The sequence below is a fragment of the Bactrocera tryoni genome, chromosome 2 (genome assembly GCF_016617805.1).
Source record: "Bactrocera tryoni isolate S06 chromosome 2, CSIRO_BtryS06_freeze2, whole genome shotgun sequence".
Taxonomy (NCBI): Eukaryota; Metazoa; Arthropoda; class Insecta; order Diptera; family Tephritidae; genus Bactrocera; species Bactrocera tryoni.
The window spans coordinates 28,494,387-28,510,157 of record NC_052500.1 but is presented as its reverse complement, the minus strand read 5'-3'; the positions used below and the strand labels follow the sequence as shown (position 1 = coordinate 28,510,157).

Here is a 15,771-nt window from a genome sequence, read left to right as displayed (position 1 = left end):
CTGAAAAAACTTGTAGTGCGGAAACTGTTTGCCAAACAGAATTTTAATGACCGAGTTTCGCGAAAAAGGGCTTTTTTGAAAATTTTTTAGACCGCCATTTTGTTAATAAAAAACAAGCTTCCAATAGGCACTTGCTTATCTATTAAAAAACTATTTTTTTCTGTCTGATTGATTTTAAATGAATCTTCAAGGATTATTAATTATCAACTGAAGAAGCTTCAGTTGGAACTGGATTAATACGAATAGCGTAATAGAATAAAATTATTTTTATACCCTCGCAACAAAGTTGCTAAGGAGAGTATTATAGTTTTGTTCACATAACGGTTGTTTGTAAGTCCTAAAACTAAAAGAGTCAGATATAGGGTTATATATACCAAAGTGATCAGAGTGACGAATAGAGTTGAAATCCGGATGTCTGTCCGTCCGTCTGTCCGTCCGTCCGTGCAAGCTGTAACTTGAGTAAAATTTGAGATATCATGATGAAACTTGGTACACGTATTCCTTGGCTCCATAAGAAGGTTAAGTTCGAAGATGGGCAAAATCGGCCGACTGCTACGCCCACAAAATGGCGAAAACCGAAAATCTATAAAGTGTCATAACTAAGCCATAAATAAAGATATTAAAGTGAAATTTGGCACAAAGGATCGCATTAGGAAGGGGCATATTTGGACGTAATTTTTTTGAAAAAGTGGGCGTGGCCCTACTAAGTTTTTTGTACATATCTCGGAAACTACTATAGCTATGTCAACCAAACTCTATAGAGTCGTTTTTTTCAGGCATTTCCATATACAGTTCAAAAATGGAAGAGATCGGATAATAACCACGCGCACCTCCCATACAAAGGTTATGTTGAAAATCACTAAAAGTGCGTTAACCGACTAACAAAAAACGTCAGAAACACTAAATTTTACGGAAGAAATGGCAGAAGGAAACTGGACCCAGGCTTTTTTTAAAAATTGAAAATGGGCGTGGCGTCGCCCTCTTATGACCAAAAACCATATCTCAGGAACTACTCCACCGATTTCAATGAAATTCGGTATATAATATTTTCTTAACACCCTGATGGCATGTACGAAATATGGGTGAAATCGGTTCACAACCACGCCTTCTTCCAATATAACGCTATTTTGAATTCCATCTGATGCCTTCTCTGTGTAAAATATACATTAGGAACCAAAGCTGATAGCGGAATAAAACTTTACACAAATACGGTATTTGAAAAATATGTAAATGACGGATAATGAAATCTCGATTATCACTTTATCATGCGAGAGTATAAAATGTTCGGTGACACCCGAAGTTAGCCCTTCCTTACTTGTTTTTTCTTAAATTTAATTCAGCTCAAGCGATTTCCAATGCAACGAAAATGCGAAAATTATATCAAACAAATAAATAACGCGAAATGTTATCAAGTTTCATAACAAAATCGTACCTAATTTGCTGGCCGCCAGTGTATATGCCTAATGTTGTGATTCCAAGAATTTAAAGAATAAAACAGACAAGCAGAAATATGTGTGAAAATAAATATAAAAATATAAACAAAGTAACGACTTGTGTTATGAAAATTTTTAAAATAAAAAAACCAAAATCGATATAAATTTCCCACCGGGAAAACCGACGCGCTGTTGGCAGCGTGACAAAAAATATCCGCATCCATTGCTTGCCGTATTTCAAAATTATTCATATATTTTATTTAATGCAATAATTAATAAGAGTATTTTCGTGCGTTGCGCTTATATTTTTTTAATAAATTGTTAATGTTAATTGTTGTTGCTGTGGTTTTTACTACTTTGCTCCATCAATTTGTATTTGGCGCTTAGCCAAAAGTTATTCATCGCGAGATTTGTTTATTTCAATTTTATACATTTTTATGGAAATACCTGAAGAACGTTGCAAAGGCAGAAAAATATATCTCAGTTCTTTGGGAGTTCGGCGCTGCATAGAGAATATGCCAGCTAAGTTATCGATATGGCGGTAATACAGTCGTTTAATTGTTAAGATGTTCACAGTTAGTAATCGTAGCTTATTTCTCGCTTTCTACATACTTCAACACTCTGTAGATTCAATAATTTTACTCTATTTTTACTGGCGCAGGAGCATGCGACTCACCAACGGAACTTACAGCATCTATACAGAGGGAGCAAAGATGGTTGATGCAGTGGGAGCCGACATCTAATACTTGGAGCAGTTTATCAGGCGATCCTTCGAGCTTTCGGAATGCTGCAGTATCTTCCAGCTTAATGGAGCTGAAATCTAATGCTCGGAGAGAAATCTCAGGCGATCCTTCAAGCTCCCGTAATACTACAGTAGCTTCCAGGTGGAAGTCTTTGCGTAATGACAGGTCCCAACCTACTGACGTCAAATGCGAGCCGGATGAGCATTAGTAACGACGACACATGCAGAAAAAGCTGGAAAGTAGGCATGAGAGAGACGCTGGAACAGGTGGTATGTCTTTGTCCAGCCTTATCTAGAACTCATTGCCTTCTTAATAACGGGAGGTGTTTACAGACCATTAACAGTATTATGACAACTCTCAATACAGTCCTGAAGTGGGCATCGCAAACGGGTCTGGGGTTGAACTCGGAGAAAACGGATCTGCTTGCGTTCACAAGAAAGCACAAAATTCCTCTATGGAAGTTCCCTTCCATAAATGGAACACAACTTTTCCTCAAGGACCGCACCAAGTACCTTGGGGTAGTCTTGTACAGCAAACTGCTGGGGAAGCTCAAAGTGGAAGAAAGAATAAGGAAAGCTAGCAATGAGTTATATGTGTGAAAGCATTGTTAGACCAAGTCTGCTCTACGGTGCAGCAGAATGGTGGTACGCGGCGTACGGAATCCACCTACCGGAAGCGAATTGAAAGGGTTCAGAGGATCGTTTAGCTTTAAGAACAACTCCAATGACGGCTCTTGAACTGGTACTAAACCTTCCACCCATTGACCACTTCGCTGAAAACAGCGCAGCAACGGGACGACTGGTGGTTGGTTACAGGAGAATTTATGTACATATAGAATATATAGCTCGGATATAGCTCGATAGGAAATGGTAGTTGAGCAAACACCGACTAAATGATCCCACTTTTCAACTGGGGAAGAAGATTCAAAGTAAACATATAAAAAGATGCCTGAAGTAAGTATGTTAGCTACGAGTACGCGCAACACTCTAAACATCTATACGGATGGCTCGAAAATGGACGATGAAGTTGATGCGGGAATATACTGTCCAGAGTTAGGCAATAAACAAAACTCGTTGCTGTACCACTGCAGCATATTTCAAGCTGAGGTCTTTGTTATTGCGAAAGCCGTGGACATATATGTAGATCGTATCGCATATCGGCCAGAAGTATTTGTCATGAATGGTGTACGGCTAACAACCGAAAACGTGATCAACAACCTAATCTATCTCGAATTCATCTTAGATATCTAGGAACTTCGCTGCTCAAGAGACTATTTTAAGTATAAAAATTAGATATCACATCGCTCTTAAAGTTCGCAAAGAGCGTTGACGTCTTGTAAGACGAAAACTCGAATTAAACTGAACTCCCAACTGGCATTACTAAAGGACAATAAGTCTATGTATGGCGTGACAGCCGGCCAGTATGACCTAACACCTAACCTTTACCGGCATACCTTAGAGTTACGCAATTTCCGGTTATTTTTCGCTAATTATACAATTTGTAGGTAAGTCCCCCTTTATCTCCAAAATTGTACTATCATCCCAAATAAAAAGCAGTTTAAAATTAGGTCGCTTGTTAAGGCGGCGATATACTAATAGGAATGCTATCAGAAACTTATCTAATATTTATTACAGCCAACCAAATACATAAAAAACTGTCAGTAAATAAACTCGTGCATTTTTCATACGAGACTTATGATTATTGACAGCCCATAGAATCAGTTCTGACAAGGTATAAAATACTTATTTATAGCCAAAGCCCAAAGAACATATAACAGTGGTAAAAAAAATTAGTGTGGAGTTGGCAAAAAAAGGCAAGTTATGAAAACCGTTACTTAATTTTTTGCAGTCGGCGAAATTGTGCGAGTTTTGTTTATTGCTTCACAAGCACTTTCACAGTTAAGCGAGTGTTCGTTTGGCGCTCGCTTACAAGCAAGAAGAGGAAACTGTAGAAGCAAGAAGTAGCGTAAGTTTAATGCGCTGTCAATAGCTAACAGAAGTTAGTTTCCTAATTGAGCCAAAAATGTATGCGCCGATCATGTGATATGTATCTTTATGAAAACATCAAATAATATGACCTAAGACACTTGTCGATCATAAAACTACAGCTACTGCACCCTGATATTTTACGATTATCATTTTAGGCGTAAAATTTACCAAATTCAAGATTCCTGCGATAATAAAATTATGAAATTGACAATTCGAAAAGATGTCAGCCTGTTGTAAAATCAATAAACACGTTCATAAAACGTTTGAGCTAATAAATCGAAAAGCAAAGAGAATTGCGGTAAAATAGCAAATAAAATAAAATACTAAATTAAATTATCGAATTGACGTCGAAAATCAAGTTGTTGATCAATTGTCTTTTATGATGATTTATGGCGCCGACTCGCGCCCATGTAATCGGCGCCGGTTACCACAAGCTACCGGCGAATATAGTAAATAATGTATATATGGTAGGTAGCTCAGTGTGTACCGCAATATAGTAGACAGCTCAGTTGTTGGGAGTGTGTACAGATATTTTTGAATTATGGTACAATAAAGGATGGGTGTAAAAAAATAAGAAGAAGTGGATATCAGTCGCTAAATTCGGCGAATGCCGCGCCCATAAGCTAACAGGTAGCAACTCTTCAGCGAATATCTAATCGTTAAGTGTTAAATCGAAATGTTTAGTCAACTTTAACGTCTATCAGCAGCTTGTCATATGACTGGAAAAGTGTATGCAAAACGAACATAACAACTACCATTGATAAGTACGGCCGAACACTTTTATCATTATCGCAATGCTTGACTAACTTTCAGGGTACAAACAAACAAGTGTTCGAGTAAATTTCAGATTAGACATGTCAGCAAACTTTTGGTGCAATATACGTTCCACTTTAATATATGCGAAAATTTCATAATTGACATGAACACTTTTTACTTGCTATAAGCTTTAATGAAAATAGAAAGCTTATATACTCAAAAGAAATACAGAGTGCTCCAAAAAGCAATAATAGTAACCCAACGATTACCAGCCGGATACGTGTGGAATTATCCGAGTCATGAATGGCAAGAGAGTTTATAATTGCGCTATTACAGAAATAACTGCAAACTGTTTCATTCAGGATCTTCTCTAAGAATATGATGCCAAACATTTGTCTCTCGGGATATAGATTTATAAGTTATAAACGACCAGTGCATGAAGACTTAATATAGGATCCCATCGGAAACGCCCTAAGACGAAAAGTAAAAAGAGTTTTTGAACAGATTCTAACTTATCAGAATGGATTTGGTAACTAGGGTATTGATATCTATTGTGAGGTGAAGGCATGCGCTTCGATAGTATCGCAAATTTCGGTAGAAATTCAACCATCTAGACTGCAATAACTCGACTGTGTACGTGCACGACTGCAGCACTAAAAGTCTTGCTGGAACTCAATCGATCCACCTAATAATCAATCAAACAACTAGACAACGCTCCAAATGACAGCAGAATGGTATGGCAGAGGGAAGGAAATCTCGTTGCAGCAAATGAAAGCTTTTCTTGATGAAACACCACTGGCTCATCTCCCGAGAGAAAGCATTACCAAAAGAGCAAAGTTCGCAAGGAAGTTAAAAACTACGTTCGGTAGTAAGGTTGCAGGTAGTAACTCCACGCTTGAACTACTGCTGAGGAGCAACACTATTAAATGGAACACTGACAGCACAAAAACGTCATTGCAGGTGCTGCAGGGCCGCGTATCAAACTTTCCATAGCTATGGAATGTCCCATGATTTTTACTCAGCGACAATCAAATGGCACTTAAAGTGATCTCAGCTTAGAAGAATTCATCGCTTTGGTGCAAGAGTGCATGGCAAAGCTGAACAGCCGATGGACTCGCAACCAAATACACCTCATCTGGGTGTCAGATCACAAAAGTATAGGCATAAATGAATTCGCTGACGAGCTCGCCCACTCTCGAGCTTTTTCGAGGATGGTAGGACTGGACCGTGCATTGCGGTTGCTCCCCATAGCATAAGCAAAGAGGAGAGAGTGGGCAGGGAATGTATTGGCAACAACTCACAGACATGCGAGAGGCAAAGTTACTAATGGATGGTTACAAAGTTTAATCAACCTCCCGATGGACAAGTTCCGGCTACTCAGGCATTCTACACTGGGTATTGTGGGCTCAAGAAGCTCCTATATAACATGGGTATAGCGCCTTACGCATCCTTCCATTTCTACGACATGGAGCCAGAGATTATTGAGCACCTGAATCTGGTGTGCATGGAGTCTGTGAAGCAGGATAAAGGCTTTTGGATGTATAAGTCCGAATAGGGAACACATCGCTTCAAAGCATCCAGCAGAATACTGGAATTTATCAGGGTGATGGGTTTATGTGATTCGTCGTTACAGAAGGAAGTGCACACATAATAGAGCTAAGGTGGAGGTGTCAGCCTAAATTTATTGCCATTTATGTATGTTTCTAAAACTCATTAAGGAGGTATTGTCTACATTAATAAGGTTAACACGATAGAGATGAGTCAAAGCGTTACTTGAAAAGAAACATAAAGAGTAGCTTAACCCTTTCCGATAATCCTGCTAAATTTTATATGAACACCACCTCGAGTATTTCACAACTGGGCATCATAACCTCCCATTTTGTTTAATTTTTCCCAACGTACACACAGAGCTTATGTAAGATAGTTTCAGTGGTTGTCCACCTAATATAAACAAATAACATCGACACTTGGAAGCTGGCCAATTTGAATTCCAAAATGTAAATAAATGCCATTTTTAGTTTCGAAACCTTTAAATAAAGGCGAAATTTTCAAAGATCTTTTCCCAAAATTTCAATAACAAGCAAGTCTAACTACTAAATAGCCTAACATAAACACCTGTACATATGTATGTCGTCGTGAAAACCACTCGCTGGATCATGTGATATCAATGAATTGAGGAAAATATAATATTAGGCACAAAACTGGAAAATGAAGGAGGCCTTCACAGCTCCAAACAAATTTGCATAATTGCCGGCGCCCGCAGTGAAACACCAAACTAGTAAGCCAAAAACACACTGTTTACCACAACAAACAACTCATCGTAAATAAACTAGTCCAAAAGTGAGCACAACTGAACTAGTTGTTATGCAAGTTGCTTTAATTAAACAGTTTTAGGCAACTAGATACACAGAAGGTTTTAAGAGTAAGACCGTTAGAGACCGTTTTCGTCCATCATTCAACTGCATACTTACACAAAATAGACCTAAGGTCGCGGTGCAATCCTCGTATATCTATTTTTTGCGATCTTAAAAATATATGTGACCACTCCACTTCGGTTTATGGATCATATTAGTTATAGGGTACTTAACAATTCATTTCACTCAAACTTTACACCTAATTCTAGATAAACAAATATTTTAGTCAAAGGTGCGATTTTTCTCGATAAACTGCTTCCAACGGCGACAACCTTGTCTTTTCTTATTCTAATTTGAGTTTTTTCTCGACGCAACCGACAAACAAATATTTACATTGAAATCATTAATGCTCGCGTTAGGCATACATTAGGGCACAGGGTGAGACGACTGAACAAAAAACTTGTATGCATAATGTTTATATTTATGTAATGTAATGTGGCAGTATGTGAATGTTATACCATGTGTTTATGAAAACATTGTACCATACTGTGGTGTTAATTCAACAAAACCGTCAGCCTCGGAATCCAACGGAGAATAACCTTTGCCAACAGTTGCTATTTCGGACTGAGTAGGCAATTGAGAAGTAAAGTCCTCTTGCGACGACGCAGTCAATGGAACGATGAGCTATCGAGATATCCGACGGCATTGACATAGTTCAGCGAATTAAGAGACAGCGGCTACTACTAGGTCAAGTCATCCGAATGGATATAAACACGCAGTACCCGTCGGGGCAAATAGAGGAAGAGTAAGAGCCCCAATTGGCGCCAAACAGCGAAAAGGAAAAACGACTGCCGCGCTGTTCTAAACTCGGCCATAACCACCGCCATATAAAGAAGAAGAAGATACTGTGAATTGTTTTTTAATTAAAATATTTATAAAGAATATCAAAAAACAAATATCAAAGCTTCTAGTTTGTATGAGAGCTATATGTTAAACTGGTCCGATCTGAACAATTTCTTCGAAGCTTGGTCCGATATCGGCGGTTCCGACAAATGACAGTGTACCGATCCATGCTACCATTTTTACGATGAAGCGGCCCCAAACCTCTGCTTCTGGTTTGGCATCCCCAGACCATAGCATAGCAACTATGTTTGACTGTTTTTGGATAATAGAAATTTCTAAGACGCTTGTATCGTGGGCGTCGAACGAAACTCAGGCCATCACATCCTACCATATTAAATTTGGACTCATCGCTAAAAAGAACAGTTTTCCACTTGCTCATTGGCCATTCAAGATTTTTAGCGAACAAAATCGTTTTAATTGGTTACTCTTGCTAATAAGCGGCTTCTTCGCTAGTCGGTAACTGTGTAAATCAGCGTTATTTAGGCGATGAGCGACCGTTCTTGAGTAGTTTGGTAACTCAAGCTCCTTTACCAATTGCGGAGCGCTAAAAAATGGATATTTTTTTACTTCTCTTACAATTGAGCTGTCAGTTTTTTCATGAGTTTTTCTTAGTCGGCGTCCACGATGCACTACTTCGACAGTTTTGTTCCCAATAAAGTTCGAAATTATTCGTGAGATTGAAGGCTTGTGAATACTGTACTTTATAGAAATTTCTTTTTGAGAAGTTCCGTTATTATAATCATCAGTAACACATACTCGGAGTGCTTCACCGAATTACTTTTTGTGTAAAAAAATTTAAAGTAAAAACGTGTTTTCGCAAAAATCAGAGCAGAAATTATACTCAGTAAATTTTATGCTCAATACCATTAGGAAAAACGAGCAAAGGAAAAAAGAAACGAACAAAACAGAGTTGCAATAATAAAAAAAAATAAAAAAAAAGATCGCGATAACCATTGCAAAATATGTAGCTTCACTGCTGTAAATTTAAAAACAAGAAACAAAAAGGAATTCGAAGGAAAAATGGCATTGTAAGACAAAAAAAGTATAGAACTTCGCTCTAGTTGGAAATGTTTGGCCGATACTGTAGCTATATCAACTCAGCTCGTCATGCTGATCATTTATGTATGTGTAATTTATATAATATGGGGTCTCCGACGTTTCCTCCTAGATGTTGCAAACTTCGAGGCAAACTTAATATACCCGGTTCAGGGTATAATGCAAATATTAAAAAAATGATGGCGTGACTTTTGTTTTTTTTTTTGTTTTTAATATAAAACTTTTCTGTTCTTTCAAAGAAGTATCCATCACCACATCTATTTAGAACACTCCATGCACCGCCACAGCAACCTCTTGCCTGCCTCTCTTTAATGTTTCAAACCATAAAAACGCCGCTGTTTACAATAATATTCAGGCGATAATGCCAGTCATCATAGGCAGAAATCTTAAGTGCAAATATATATGGTATACTACATGAATACTTATGTACACAATTTTTTATTCTACAATATGTATTATATATGAGTATATATGCAGTATATGTACAAGGCTTTCCAATATAACCTTCCATAAAAAATTTTATATTCAGCACGACCTTCCCATCACGTGGACTACAGCCCGAGTGTTCTACATTTCCATTTCGCTTTTTTCAATTTTTGGCTATTACTTTCCTCTCATATATATACAGTTTTGTGCGTGATAATAGCAGTGCTCACTTCACAGTGACAATACAATAGAAGTTTTCCATAAATTTATTTTACTCTTTTACTTTGCTTTAACTTTCATTATTAATAAACTCGTTTTGAACTTAATATTGCTTTGTTATGTTCTGCCAACGAAGTCTGTGTTCCACCAAAGCTACTCATCCATTGAATGTCGTTAACTTTTCAAACGAAATGAGTTCCTAAGCTGAACTTTGGACCTCATTTTTTCGAAAAAAACATTACTTTATATTTTTTAATAAATTTTAAATAAACTTCAAGTCAATTATGACTATTGAGCAGATCTTTAATATAATGTACCTAAAGAATCCTTTTACAAACCTTCTGGTATTCTTCGATTCAGCTGCAATTTTGAACGACCATTCATGCGGCATTTCGTAACCGAAAGCATCTAATTTTTTGAGATAGACCAAGTATCCTCTGGATAGCCAAAAAACAACCGCTTGAAGGCAAGTTAAAGTGAGAAGGGGAAGCAACCCTCCCCAGGGTTGTGCGCTGGGTTTGAGACTCCCCTCGTAGAAAAACACCTCGAATAAAAAGAACACAACAGCCGCGGACGAGTGACCCTCCCTTTTGAGTACGATTACCGCAAACGTATTAAGGATTACGAGAAAACGTCCAAGAAGTGCGATGGACAGGACAACGCTGAGACGAGTAGGTTCTTGTGGCATTTACTCTTGACAATATAAAGGAGCATAAATTCGGTGTGGGAGAAACTTCGTCACCGAGTACTGGCATTCACCCCGGTGGATGAACGTCTAGCAATCCGCATTAAAGCGAAGTTCTTCGATATATCGCTGATTTGCTTTCACGCCCCGACTGAAGAGAAGGACGATGTGACCAAAGATGTCTTCTATGAACGCTTGGAGCGCACCATAAATGCACTCATCGGTAACTCGGTATAAGGGAACTGTGGGACGACATTTCAAGCTCCTTACCTACAGCTGCAAACGAAACCATTGCTTTCCGGAAAAGCCAAAGAATAGCTGGTACGACGAGCAGTGCCGTGTCGCAATGGAGAAAAAACATACCGCCTACCTCTCAAGGTTACAATCGACCACAACACGTGCGAGATGGGATAGATACCGAGAGTTGAAGAGGGACGTGATACGCATCTGTAGACAAAAAAAGTTATGCGTGAGTACGTAGAGCTTTACAAACTGGCCGACAAGGGCAATGCCTGAAAATTCTACGAAAAGAAGCGGCAACTAACAGACATTTGGCAAAGTGATTATCTAATGAAATGATTTTGATTTTTTGATCTCAGATGTTAGCATCGAGTTAATCCGTAATTGGCACCGAAATTCAACTTTTTTCCGAGACGCTCCAGAGTTATCTCTGCCACTGCCGTATTTTGTAATATTACTACATTAAAATTTAATAGAATATACTTCAAATATCATACGATAAAGTACTATTGGTTAAAAAGAATAATTATTGGACCGTTTCTTCAAAAAAAAATCATAAAAATGGGCTTTGTTTACACAATTTGACCCCACCGTAGACTAGAAACTGTTCTTAAAATATGGTAAATCCAAAAATGAATTTATTTCAAGTATTTTTTTAATTACAAACAGTGGACTATGTATATACACATATTGCTCGGAAAGCTTTATAATATAATCACAATATAATGTAAATATTGAAATTATGAAATATTCGGAAATATGTTTGTATTGATGCTCAACATTTTGCTTTTTGAATGAACTGTGGCATCTGTGGATTTTATTTACAATTTTCAAGATTTATCGACGGAAAAAAATTCAAAAATCTGAAATGTTATGAAATTTCGTAATTTTAAAGTTCGAAAATTTTATTTTATTACAAAAATGGCATGTTGCAAAGCGGCGCAAATGCTTGAGGCAACATTTTCGATTCCAAAATGAAACCAACGCTGTTGTTGTAGCCAGCACTTAATTAAGTTACATACAAAATTTTTCAAAAGAACCTAAAATTTTAATTATAAATTCTATTCTATATTTTGAATATTTAATTTAATAAAAACATTTTTTTTAATTAAAAATCGCATGCATTAGCTGTTAACGAGTCGAAAGTGTATTCCGCAGTTTTGCCAATTTTTATGTCAGCTCTTCTAAAAATCACAACTACTCATACTAGATGCCGAAGAAATATATAAATATTTGTGCATTTAATTGAGTAATATAAGGGAATATATGAACACACTTACCAGTCGAGGGCTTTTGATTGTAGAAATCCAAGCTTTTTATCTCTGCTGTGTCGACGTGTGGTGAGAATCCCTCGTACAAGTCGCTCTCCTCCTCGATGCCGCTCAATTTATCAGCCTGAGCTGAAGACGCGTCACGATTGTAAGGCATTTTTTTCTAAATACACGCTTAGAAAGTTTGCCCACGAATATAAATATTTTTAATTTTTACAACAACTATATTATTAATATAGTTTGCACTTATTTGCTCCACGCAGAATCTCAATTGCCACTCTATCTTTCTCCCACACTATGCCCCTGCTTCTTTGCTGTACGCACTTTACACGGTGCTTTATGTTTGAACTTTGTTAGATCTTCGTTAATTTGTGTTATTTTTCAATTTGACTAGAAGTATTTGCGAACTCTGTTACTCGAATTTTAGTTTAGTTTTGCTGAATTTTTTCGATTTTCGTTTTTCAACTTCAAATTGTTTTTGTAAACGTTTTTTTTACATTAAATGTTTATGGAGATAGAAATACTCCACGGCGACGTGTAGAAAAATGCAACATTATGATATTTTCAAACTTATGTTAGATCTTCAAAAAGCATAATCCAATAATGCTACAGGACGCTGGTTGAGTTAATCTGAAAAGTAGAAAAGCGGTGTTTATTATTGTTATGTTAGACCATATTTGAAAGAAATTGGTGATAGAATTAAAGATAACAATAAAAATTACTGTGAGCGCTTCAATATTTTTCTAAGAGAATTTCATTTGTATATTGATGCCAATAACTCCGAAATATGCTCCAGTATCCCAGTTTAACAGCATTACATAAAGACTTCAAACATTAAGTACATTTTCAAACTTATAAAGATTATATTAAGAGCAAAAACTTGGTTTGATGACGAGTTTCCGAACACTGCACCAGGCAAATCAATCCTCAAAAATTGGTATGCTAAGTTTAGACGTGGTAAAATGAGCAGCAAAGACGGTGAAGGTAGTGGTCGCCCAAAAGACGTTGTTACCTACGGAAACATCAAAAAAATCCACAAAATAGTTTCGAATGACCGCAAAGTGAAGTTGTTCCAGATAGCAGACACTCTATAGATATCAACTGAACGTGTACATCATATCATTCACGAATATTTGGGTATGAGAAAGCTCTGTGCAAAGTGGGTGCCGCGCGAGCTCACTTTTGACCAAAAACAACGACGAGTTGATGATTCGGAGCAGTGTTTGGAGATGTTCAAGCGTAATAAACCCGAGTTTTTGCGTCGATATGTGACAATGGATGAAACATGGCTCCATCATTTCACTCCGAAGTCCAATCGACAGTCATCCGAGTGGACTGCACACGATGAACCCGCTCCAAAGCGTGGAAAAACGCAACAGTCGGCTGGCAAGGTTATGGCGTCTGTATTTTGGGATGCGCATGGAATAATTTTTATTGACTACCTTGAAAAAGGAAGGACCATCAACAGCGACTATTACATAGCGTTATTGGACCGTTTGAAAGACGAAATCGCCGAAAAACGGCCTCATTTGAAGAAAAAGAAAGTGCTGTTTCACAAAACCAATGCACCTTGTCACAAATCAGTGAAAACGATGGCAAAAATTCATGAATTTGGCTCCGAATTGCATCCGCATCTACCGTCTTCATCAGATCTGGCCCCCAGCGACTATTTCCTGTTCTCAGATCTCAAAAGAATGCTCGCTGGGAAGAAATTTTCGTCGAATGAAGAGGTGATCGCCGAAACTGAGGCCTATTTTGAAGCAAAGGACAAATCGTACTACAAAAATGGTATAAAAAATTGGAGGGCCGCTATAATCAGTGTATCACCCTTTAAGGGAACTATGTTGAATACAAAGAAAAAACGAATTTTCCCAAGAAAATGTGTTTTACTATGGTAGGCCAGGGACTTTTCAATTAACCTGTTATATTCGCCATCATTCTCCAATACAGCAGCATATACGAATCAACTTCCTTCCTGTGAATATTAGGAATATTCTACCAACTTTTTTGTATATCTTCTTGCTATTAAGATATGGAGATTGGCTGACCACTCCAAAACGATTATTCGAAATCAATATTTGCCAGATTGAAAGAGATATCGTGTTGCAACTACACACAATTTTACAAGGTGCGTTCCCAAGTAAACAATACTTAACAAAAAAAACAGAACAAATGTTTTTTTCGGCAAAACCAATTTATTTTATTCAAAATAGTCTCCTTCTGCTTCAATACAGCTTTTTGCACGGTCCAATAGCATATGGAAAGAGTGTTTTAACTCGTTTGCCGGTATAGCCGCCAGTATGCCGGTGTAAGCCTTTTCAATGGCCTCTACGTCTGCATAACGCTTTCCTTTCATGGGCAAATGCATTTTTCCGAAAAGAAAGAATCCGCATGGTGCCATATCAGGTGAATGCGGGGAGTGTTTAATGGTCAAAATTTGATTTTTGGTCAAATAATCGGTCACAATGATGTCCTTCGAATTTTGGATTCTAAGCAATTTTTGGTCGTCAGTCAATTTGTGCGGAACAAACCGTGCACACACCTTTCGTAAGCCCAAATGTTTGGTCAAAATGCGTTAAATCGATGTTTTGGAGATGCTCCATTTCTATGAATTTCAATAATAATTTCGACTGATTTTTGATGAATACGGTTAAGGGTATTTCTACAAAATTGAGTTATTGTTATGACTTAGGTTCAAATGATTTTAATAGGGTTTTCTATTGTTAAGAGGGTATTCTGGTCTAGAAATTAAAAAAAAAAAAAAAAAGATTTTTTTTTATATTTTCAAAGTTTAACTATTCAAGAATATGTGTACAAGAGGATTTTTCAAAATTCAAATTATTTTCGGAGATATAGGCATTTTTCTGACCCGACATCCAAACTGGTTCGGCCGGAAATAATCGAACAAAAGACTTTACGTGAAACTTTAAACGCGTTTTACTCAAAACTGACTTTTTCGGAACGATACCCACGATTTCTCAGGTTCTACTGGACCGATTTACTTGAAATTTTTATAGAGTCTTCTTTATAGGCTTGTCTATGGTTGGAACTAGCCCCATTCCTAAATTTTTATTTGTATTATTTAAAAAAAAATTCGAAATAGTCAGAAGTGATCCAAAAAACTTTTTTTTTCAGGCAGCTGCGTATTTTGTGAAAAAATTTTTCCCACTTTTCCGTAGTTCCGGCCATTGCGACATTATTCTAGATTAATAATCTTTTTTTTTGTTTTGGTTTCAGATAACTATGGTATGGTCACGTGGAAATTTTTAGGGACTCTCCACTACGTCAGCTCATAATTTTTGAAATTTTTTTACTTTTTTTAGTTTTTAATTTTTTTCTGTACTCTTATAAAATTAACAAATAACTAACAAAAAAATGGATACTAAAAATATTAATTGCCTTTTTTTTTACGACACTTTAAAAATTACCTGAAATTCACGCTTCTAGACCAGAATACCCCCTTAAATAAGGTTATGTTGGAATTTAATTAGCTACAGAACTTTGTTATTCTACGTTTCATATCATTGTAAGAGGTTTTGAGGAATCAAATTTTTTATTTGAAAAGATAAGATAAAGGATAGATTATTCTTCAAGATAGCAATGTAATTTTCGAAAACAAATTTCATTTCGGACTACTATAGCAAATAACTGCCATACAAGCGAATCGGTCAAAATCAAGATAAAGCTCTTAATGGTA

At 37.0% G+C, this 15,771-nt stretch overlaps 1 protein-coding gene across 5 annotated transcripts in view; it reads right to left on the bottom strand.

The window, feature by feature from the left end:
* Nucleotides 1–15,771, bottom strand: part of LOC120767222 (GTPase-activating protein skywalker) — a 166,474-nt gene that overhangs the window by 91,958 nt on the left and 58,745 nt on the right. For all 5 annotated transcript variants that reach the window (XM_040093048.1, XM_040093041.1, XM_040093047.1 and 2 more), the window contains exon 3: nucleotides 12,084–12,704. In XM_040093048.1, coding sequence (XP_039948982.1) covers nucleotides 12,084–12,231 — 148 coding nt within the window. In that variant the 5' untranslated portion in view covers nucleotides 12,232–12,704. The remainder of the gene's footprint in view (nucleotides 1–12,083; nucleotides 12,705–15,771) is intronic.